This window comes from Danio rerio, chromosome 5 (genome assembly GCF_049306965.1).
Source record: "Danio rerio strain Tuebingen ecotype United States chromosome 5, GRCz12tu, whole genome shotgun sequence".
Lineage (NCBI taxonomy): Eukaryota > Metazoa > Chordata > Actinopteri > Cypriniformes > Danionidae > Danio > Danio rerio.
In genome coordinates, this window is record NC_133180.1 from 78,363,040 (window position 1) to 78,373,690 (window position 10,651).

Consider the following 10,651-nt stretch of genomic DNA (forward strand, 5'->3'; position numbering starts at 1 on the left):
AGTGACGTCACTTCCGCCCCGCGGCGCGCTCTTCATGGGGTCTGTAGTGTTGTGCCCTGTGCTACATTACTCAGAACAGTACACATTTACTCGAGTGAAAGTACTGCTAAATCTAATTAAAATAACGTACATAAAAATATGACATACAAAATATGAATGAACTAGTTATTCTCACGAGTAAAAACAAACATTTAGGAGTAAGTGTAGCTAATAAACAATTTAAAAATACTTACAGTGCAGAGAGAAACACTTAAAACTCATCTTAAATGGATTATAACAATACAGTGGTAACTTAGAATGAGTGATAAAGTATTAAAGTATCTGAATTAATCTGTTGTGGTGATTCTACAGTTGCTATGGTAAAACAACAACAATAGTAGTTGATCTGTTGTGATTGTAAAGTTGCTATGGTAACACAAGAACCACAGTAGTTGATCTGTTTTGGTGAATCTACAGTTGCTATGGTAACACAGCCACTATAGTAATCGGTCTGTTGTGGTGATTCTACGGTTGCTATGGGAACACAACAATTTTATTAATCGATCTGTTGTTGTTATTCTACAGTTGCTACGGAAACAAAACACCCACAGTTATTGATCTATTGTGGTAATTCTACAGTTGCTATGGTAACAAGTACTGTAATAAACCTGTTGTGGTGATTCTAGTTTCTATGGTAACACAACAACTAAAGTAATCGATCTGTTGTGGTGATTCTACAGTTGCTATGGTAACACAACAACTATAGTAATATAAACAACAAAATACTGTGCAAACGTTTCTGTACAGCATATATTATACTAGAATACACCACAGTTTACTGTAGTAAAAACTGAAGTACACTACAGTATTTATTAGTTGATCAGTTCACTGTAGTTGATACTACAGTATGCTGGAGCATTCACTAACAAAGTGCTGTAAACACTATTATATATACAGATCTGTGTATAATAGTATTTATATACAGATGTTTAGTAAAAAAAACTGTTTAATTTTGTTCTTCAGTTATCGTGTTCAGTAAAATATAGTACACAAAATTGTACATTATACAGTTTTTTTATTTAAAAACTTCAGGTCTTGACTTATGCTTATTTACTGTATTTCTCTATTCTCTCTCTGTTTTTGTCTGTGTATATACAATTGTTTTTGTATATAGTCTATTTTATATATATATATATATATATATATATATATATATATATATATATATATATATATATATATATATATATATATATATATATATATGGTTCTCTCTGCGTAACATTTGTTTTTTAAGAAAGTCTTAAAATGTAAACAACTTTTAAAAAACATCCCATAATTTAAATATGTTGTCATTTAATAAGAATACGTCAATAAAAAATAATTTTGACAAAAATGTCAGATAGAACAATATTATTCTCAGGCAGGGGTCACCAATCTTGTTCCTGGAGGGCCGGTGTCCTGGAGATATTTGCTCCAACCCTAATCAAACACACCTGAACCAGCTAATCAAGGTCTTACTTGGTATACTTTAAACATCCAGGCAGGTGTGTTGAGGCAAGTTGGAGCTAAACCCTGCAGGGACACCGGCCCTCCAGGACCGAGATTGGTGACCCCTGATCTAAGGTGACGATATATATTCAATTCAGTTCAAACACATGCGGTACAGGTGAATTGGGTAGGCTACATTGTCCGTAGTGTATGAGTGTGTGTGGATGTTTCCCAGAGATGGGTTGCGGCTGGAAGGGCATCTTTTGCGTAAAGCATATGCTAGATAAGTTGGTGGTTCATTCCACTGTGACGACCCCAGATTAATAAAGGGACTAAGCCGAAAAGAAAATAATTGAATGAATATATATATGAAGTATATAACTGAAGAACAAAATTAAACAGTTTTGTCTATTTTGACCATTTTTTGTTTTGTTTTGTTCAGTTTTGTCATGTTTTTGTCTGTGTGAAATGTTTTATGTCGTGTCTGCAGTTTGGGGTTTCTTGTATGTTTTGTTGTTGAGTCAAGAGTGTAAAATGGTGCAGACAGAAATACCGCACGAATTTAGAAAAACACGTTTTATCGTATAAATGATGTGATGAACTTACAAACGTCTGTGTTTGAGCACCTTGGAGAACGCCGAACAGCAGCAAAATGCTGACCAGAGTAGTACTACTACGGCGAAGGCAGAGCTTATTAATATTCATGAAGTCACGTGACGTCACGGACGCTTTATTACTGAAGCATCCAGTCACGTGATCATACTTATGTTAATAAGCCATGATCTCATTCGTCAGCATCCTGCCATCCAGCCAATCAGCAGGGCTACTGAGTGCTGATAAATATTCATAAGGCACGCGCGCTCCCTCCCCATAGTAGCATCGGTATCTCTGCTGTGAGCGAGTGCGGCTGGTGCTGAAGCTGAGCTAACAAATACACTGAATATAATGTGTTTTCAGCGCGTGAAGTGAAGCTGTAGATCATCATTATCTGATCTTATCTTCATCTCCAGCAGACTCTCAGGTAGGAGAAGATCAGGCTTCACACTACACCGCTAACCCGCGGCTGACTGCAGCCATTGCTCTGTTTATTGTGCTTAAACGCCTTGTTGTTCATCATTATGCTGGCAGAGATCAGCCATGAGCGTATAATCCCCAAAGAAGATTATATGTGTGTGTGTGTGTGTGTGTGTGCTTGCAAATGACGTTTAAAGGGCCTAGAAGTGAGCTAAATCCCCACATGAAAAATAATGCAGTAATATATAGTAAATAATATAGTGTTTTAACCATAGTATAGTAAAGTGTATTACACTGTAAGTATTCTAGTATTTACAACTCTTTGTTAATAAATGCTGCATCATAATGTAGTATGAACTATTCATAGACTGTAATAAATACTTTAGTTTTTACTACAGTAGTATAATATACCCTATAGTTGTCGAAAACTACAGAAAAGGACTGTTTTTATTTGAGTTTATTTACAGCATTTGGCTTAGGACAATGTTTGTGTATAGTTTTTTACGTTTCGTTTATGGCAAGTAGTGTAATAAGCAGGATAAAGTACATCCAGTCAGTTGTTTTCTCTGAACAAAGCTTTCCGTGGATAAACCTGTAGGGCTTTATTCTGCGATAACAACCTCCTGGATGTATTTTATCTCTTATATATTTATATAGATTACACTGCTGTCTGGAATACTTGATTCTGATTGGTCAGTCATGACATTCCAAGGTTTGTTATTCCCAGATAACAAATGCTGAATAACACAGACTCATCCAGGAATTGAGAATCACCTTTGACTGTCAGTGAATACTTTCAATATGAAGCGCTGTTAAATAAGACTGAAGTGTTTATTCTGTTACATCAACTGTTCTGATGTACTTTGTCCCATTTATTTCACAGCTACTGACCACAAACCATAAATATTAGACATAAACATTGGTGCGAGCTGTAATAGTTTATTAATCCTTTAATTAAACACAAAGCTAACAATATGAAAACAGCTGATGGAGTATACACTAACCTGCGCATTATTCAGACATTAGATGGAGACAAACAGTCAGAAACAGCTGATGGAGTATACACTAACCTGCGCATTATTCAGACACTAGATGGAGACAAACAGTCAGAAACAGCTGATGGAGTATACACTAACCTGCTCATTATTCAGACACTAGATGGAGACAAACAGTCAGAAACAGCTGATGGAGTATACACTAACCTGCACATTATTCAGACACTAGATGGAGACAAACAGTCAGAAACAGCTGATGGAGTATACACTAACCTGCTCATTATTCAGACATTAGATGGAGACAAACAGTCAGAAACAGCTGATGGAGTATACACTAACCTGCACATTATCCAGACACTAGATGGAGACAGTCAAGTCATGGAGACAGTGTTATTCAGTGGTTGTTATCTGGGAATATTCTACAATGGAATGTTACAACTGACCCATCAGCATTTAGTATTCCAGATAGCCATGCATAACCCTGCATCAACAACCTCCTGATAGTCTTGATCTCTTACCTAATATCTTCATCCTGCTGTAGGACTGAACCTTAGGATGCGTCTGAACTCGAGTCGCTGTCGACTGAAGGACAGAGGCAGTAGTGCTCTGGGTCGCCCTGAGTTTCTGTCCCTGAACGTCCCGCCACAAAACAGCAGAGGATCCAGAAGAGCGGGACAAAATAAATGCCCGCAGAGCTCACAGACGCCCCCGAGCGAGAGCTCGCCGGACGCAGCGGAACGCAGGGAAGCAGGCCGACTGCCGGATGAGGACTGCATGCTGCTCAACCCGTCCTTCAGAGGCATCGCCGTCAGCTCACTGCTGGCCATCGACATCTGCCTGTCCAAGCGTCTGGGCGTCTGCCGGCACGGCTCCTCCTCCTGGGGCAGCAGCCGCTCCGTGGTCTCCCTGCTGGCGCTGACAGGACACGGCCTGACCTGGGTCTGCGGGACGCTGCTGTGCCTCTGTCAGAGCAGCACACCGGCAGGACAGGAGGTCCTAATCAACCTGCTGATGGGTGAGATGCCACATCTACACACTACTGCAGCTTTCACTTCTGGGGTTATCCTTTCCCTTATCATTGTAATGTGGATTTTAATTTTCTGTTAAAGTATGTCTATAATACATTTATTTCAATCATTTATTTTAGATTGCTTTGTTGAGTTCAAGGTCTCCTGAAATGCCTCGAGACACACTGAGTTTGGTGAAATAAAAGATGTTATAAAGATATACAGCAGAACTAAATGGAGTAGACTAAACTGACTGTGTGTGTTTTTCATCAGTCTCTTCACTTACATCCATAAACTCTCTACCATGGCCTAAAGAGTCTAGTCGATGCATATTTCAGCATCTCAGCAAATGTAGTAGGTCATCTGGGTACCTACACACGCCACTAAACCTGTGTTTAACCTTAACCCACCCATTAATCATCCTATATCAACAATCCTGTGCCTAATCTCAACTAAACTAATATAAACTTGCTCATACCACCAAACCTCTGCCTAAATGAACCCACCCATAAACCTACCTATACCACCAAACCTGCACCTAAACTTACCCTTTAATCCAGGGGTGTCAAACTCAATTCCCAGAGAGTTTAGTTCCAGCCCTGCTTCAACACACCTATCTGTAGGTTTTAAACAAGCCTAAAGTTTGATCAGGTGTGTAGGATTAGGGTTGGAAGAATAGAGTTTAATACCTGTGCTTTAACCCTACCTACACAACCATCCCTGTGCCTAAGCATAACCCACATCTAACCCTACTCAAACCACCAATCCTGTGCCTCGTTCTTAAACTTAACATACCCTCAAAGCTAGGTGTGCTACTAAACTGGTGACTAACCAACCCTACTCTTAAACCTATGCCAGGGGTTTCCAAACTCCAGGTCTCCAAGGTCCTGGATGCCTGGTGTCCTGCTGAGGTTAGCTCCAACTTGGTTCAACACACCTGCCAGGAAGTTTCTAGTATATCTAGTAAAGCTTGATCAGCTGGCTCAGGTGTGTTTGATTTGGTTTTGGAGCTAAACTCTTCAGGACACCGGCCCTCCAGGACAGAGTTTGGACAGCCCGATCTATGCATATCACTAAAACTGTGCCTAATTTACCCCACCCTTAACTCTACTCATTCCAACAATCCTGTGCCTTGTTCCTAACCTTAACATCCCCTCAAACCTAGGTGTGCTACTAAACTTGTCCCTAATCTTACCCTACTCCTAAACTTATGCCAGGGGTGTCCAAACTCAGTCATGGAGGGCCGGTGGCCTGCTGAGTTTAGCTACAACTTGCCTCAACACACCTGCCAGGAAGTTTCTTGTATATCTAGTAAGAGCTTGATTAGCTGGCTCAGGTGTGTTTGATTAGGTTTGGAGTTAAACCAGGGGTCACCAATCTCAATCCTGGAGGGCCGGTGTCCCTGCAGGGTTTAGCTCCAACTTCCCTTAACACACCTGCCTGGGTGTTTCAAGTATACCTAGTAAGAGCTTGATCAGCTTGTTCAGGTGTGTTTGATTAGGGTTGGAGCTAAAACCTGCAGGACACCGGCCCTCCAGTCACAAGTTTGGTGACCCCTGAGCTAAATATTCCAGGACACCGGCCCTCCAGGACCGAGTTTGGACACCCCAATCTATGCATACCACTAAAACTGTGCCTTATTTTCCCTACTCTTAAACCTACCTATACCACTAAAACTGTCTAACCAAAACCTGTGCCTTACCTTACCCCACCGTTAAACTTACATATACCAGCAAACATGTGCTGAACCTTACCCTTTAACCCTATTTATACAAGTCTGTGCCTAACCAAAACCTCCTCTATCCCTACTCATTCCAACAGACCTATGCCTAACCATGCCTTACCCTTAAACATACCCATACCTCCAAACCTGTGACCAACCCTAACCTTTAACCACGCCTACACCACTAAACCTGTGCCTAACAATAACCCCAATTTAATTCTACTCACTCCTACAAGCATGTGCCTAACTTAGCCCACCTTAGACCAACCTGTACCATCCAGCCTGTGCCTAACCTTAACCTAGGACAAGGAGAGTCCGTTTCAGAAACCAGTGTTAGTCTTTGTTTCTGAGTGGATATAGTCCTGATTGTCCTGACAGAGACACAGGAGACTCTTGAGTGCCTTCTTCTTCTCAGTGTCCCGTCTGTTGTTTCTCCTCCAGGTCTGGTTCTGGATGTGCTGACGGTGGCGGGGGTCCAGAAGCTAGTGCGGCGCAGAGGCCCATGGGACATCAGCCCTGGGCTCCTGGACTGTGTGGCTCTGGACAGATACTCATTCCCCGCGGGTCACGCAAGCAGGGCGGCGCTGGTGTCCCGGTTCCTGCTGTCCCACCTGGTGCTGGCGGTGCCGCTGCGGGTCCTGCTGGTGCTGTGGGCCGCACTGGTGGGTCTGTCCCGGGTTCTGCTGGGTCAGCATCACCTCACAGACGTGGCAGCGGGGTTTGCATTGGGATTCCTTCACTTCAGTCTGATGGAGACGGTGTGGCTCTCCTCCAGCGCCTGTCAGACACTCATCTCAATCGGCACCTTCAGCTGGGCCTCCGTCCGCTAGAGCGTCAACAACACTGTGGTTACAGCAGCGTTTCCTAACACTGGTCCTAAACTAAACTGCGATCAAAACTGAACTCATGGAATGTCCACTTTGCAGGGCACTTGTTGTCGAATTAGAACAAAGGTATGATGAGGGATTGCAGAATGCTGGATTACAGGAAGATCATGTGCAGTCAAGCATCAGATGCAAATGGCTGTCCCGTTTCAGTTCTGAAGGACATTATCCTGAAAGATCAGTTAAACACACCTTAGACAGCTATTTCAGCTCTCACTAGTTATGCAGCACACTCCAGTTCATTCAGAAGGGCTCATCCTCAGTGTGTGAATTATACAACAGCTGTTTCCATCAACATATTTGGATGCTCATTTTGGAATTTTGCATAAAAATGCTCAATGGAAACACCAAGATGTGCAGACACTTCGAAAATGATGCAGATATAAGCTACGATGTAAAGAGCTGTAGTGGGTAAAGTCTGCTCAGGTGTTTGGATGTAAACACAGCTATAGGGACTATCGGAGGGTCTGCTTTGTTCAGTGGCTTGTGTTATACTTATGCATGCCTCATTGGACCAAATATATATGTATATTTAATTGAGTTACATCTTATTTATTAATCAAGCGTATCTTTGAATGTTGCTGAACTGTTGTAAAACTAACATTATTATTGTCATTATTCAGTCACAAGATGGCGCCAGATTGTCAAGAACAGGGAAGCGAATGTCGTTATCATATTCATTTACTTTCACATCATTTTCTTTTCAGCTTAGTCAATTTATTATTCAGGGGTCGCCACAGCGGAATGAACCAACAACTTATCAGGCATATGTTTTACGCAGCAGATGCCCTTCCAGCTGCAAACCAGTACTGGGAAACATCCATACACGACGTCAAGCGTTGCCGAACTGTGGATCTATCGGCGCCGCTTCAGTGGTGTTGCTCGCTGCAGAAGTTAGGAATTTCTCAACTTTTCAAGCACCAACGGAAGCTTTAGCCAATCAGATCGCTGTATGCAAATACACCAGCTCAGACAGTTGTCGATTGCCTACTAATTTCATTGGTTGACGCTGCTATGATGAGCACATCAGCCTCAACTTCAGACACGCCCTCAGTCAAGTGTTTACGCTGAAGCCTTGTGTGAATGCACAAATATAAATGGGCAAAGAGGCGGGGCGTGGGCGGAGCTAGAGATGCCAGGTTGTTTTTTCCATAGACCTTTTTTTTTCTGGTGAAACTCATGTGTAAATAAAACAATTGAGTTCTCACTTACAGTTTTTCGAATACTATGAATTCCGATGTAGTACTCCGCTCATACTATTCTACTATTTTTGACATACTATTTAACAGTGAAGTATGCTTGTGCTGTATTATCAGATTTAAGAATACGTCTGCTGTGGTCATCAACATACTCACTGAAGATGTAAGACTGCCCACATTTTTGCTCAAGCTGGTATTTCACTACAGCCTAAACTAACATTATTATTAACATTATTATTATTCAGTCACAAGATGGCGCCAAATAGTCAAGAACAGCGAACTGAATGTCGTTATCATATTCATTTATTTTTCACATCATTTTCTTTTTAGCTTAGTCCCTTTATTATTCAGGGGTTACCACAGCGGCATGAACCAACAACTATTCCAGCATATGTTTTACACAGCGGATGCCCTTTCAGCTGCAACCCAGTACAGGGAAACACCCATACACACTCACACTCATACACTACAGCCAGTGTAGTTGATCAGTTCCCCTATAGCGCATGTGTTTGGACTGTAACCGGAGCACCCGGAGGAAACCCATGAAAACACGGGGAGAACATGCAAACTCCACACAGAAACACCAACTGACCCAGCCGGGACTTGAACTAACGACCTTATTGTTAACGCCCTATCGTTATCGTATATATAATATTAATAATAGTAATATATACAATAAATGCATTACCGACCTTCACTCCGCTGTTCTTAAGTGTTTGGCGCCATCTTAAGGCTGAATAATAATAACAATGCTAATCATAATATTTATATACAGTCAACAGTCAAGATGTTCAGTAGTACCAGATGCGTCTTTATTATTAGTGTCATCATTTTTTTATTAGAGAATAACACACCTCGGAATGCTGGGATTGACCAATCAGAATCAAGTATTCCAGAGAGCGGTGTGATATTAAATAAGAATACACCTCATTATCATAACTAGCATGCAAAACCAAACAAGAGCTCTGCGTCTGAGTGCTTGTCGTATTGGTATCGTATGGAAACGGTGTGTAGGTGTGTATTGTGAGTTTTGCAGAAGTGTGTGCAGACTCTTGCGTTTGCAGTGAGTGTGTATTGCTGATTTCCGGCCGCTCTGAAACTCAACTCTCCGTCAGAATTGCTGATTTCACTCAGTTTCACTTCTGAGATTCTGCAGAACTGAGACGTCTGATGGAGGAAGTGAGAACATCTTCGTCTTGCTAAACAACGGACATATTTAGAAACCTGCAGTTGGTCCGTTTAACTGCATTAATATAACTTTAAAACCTCACTGCACACGTGAAGATACGACAGTAATTTACAGTCATATAGTAAATACATTGTTTCTTATTCAATTTTTTAAATTGCTATGGTAACAGCAACTACAGTAACTGATGTGTTGAGAGTCTACAGTTGCTATGGTAACACAACAACTACAGTGATTGTTCTGTTGTGGTGATTCTACAGTTGCTATGGTAACACAACAACTATAGTGATTGATCTGTTGTTGTGGTTCTATGGTTGCTATGGTAACACAACTCTACAGTAATTGTTCTGTTGTGGCAATTCAACATGTTGCTATGGTAACAACAACTACAATAATTGATCTGTTGTGATGATTGTATAGTTGCTATGGTAACAAACACTATAGTGATTGATCTGTTGTGGTGTTTCTACAGTTGCTATGGTAACACAACAACTACAATAATTGATCTATTGTAATGATTTTATGGTTGCTATGGTAACAAACACTATAGTGATTGATCTGTTGTGGTTATTCTACAGTTGCTATGGTAACACAGCAACTACAATAATTGATCTGTTGTAATGATTCTATGGTTGCTATGGTAACACAACAACTACAGTAATATAAACACATGACTCAACTCTACAATACATCACATTTTACTGTAGTAAAAACTAAAGTACAGTACAATATTTATCAACATTAATTAACGAAGAGTAGTCGATTCTATAATATACAGTATGATACACTTTCAGCATGGGTCAAAAACACTTTAGTATTTACTATCGGTTACTATAGTATTTTTGTTTTCCTATTAATTTGTGCATTTAATGGTTCATTTGTATTAATAAAGCATAAACGTGTGACTCCATCAATACCGTGACAGATCTCCTGCATTCTGTGTGTATTTCAGGACCGTTCTGCTTCTATTATTATATTTATTGTATGTGTTGAGTCTGGCGTGTGTTGAGTAGTGCTCTCAGTGACAGCTGTGTGTTAAGACACATGCAGTATTCAGGAGATCAGCTGACGGTGTTTATCAGCAAACTAAACACACACGATGCTGGACCCATTTGTATTTAAATGATGAATAAATGAATGTTTAATGCGGCGTCTCTGACTGATATGATATTG

At 40.8% G+C, this 10,651-nt stretch overlaps 1 protein-coding gene across 1 annotated transcript; it reads left to right on the forward strand.

Moving 5' to 3' along the window:
* The first annotated feature begins 2,360 nt into the window (after positions 1-2,360).
* LOC568758 (inactive phospholipid phosphatase 7) lies at positions 2,361-10,628 on the forward strand. Its single transcript, XM_692109.11, has 3 exons — positions 2,361-2,491; positions 4,021-4,494; positions 6,651-10,628. The coding sequence occupies exons 2-3, from the start codon at positions 4,035-4,037 to the stop codon at positions 7,037-7,039; spliced, it is 849 nt and encodes a 282-aa protein (XP_697201.5). The 5' UTR covers positions 2,361-2,491; positions 4,021-4,034; the 3' UTR covers positions 7,040-10,628.
* Positions 10,629-10,651: the final 23 nt, after the last annotated feature.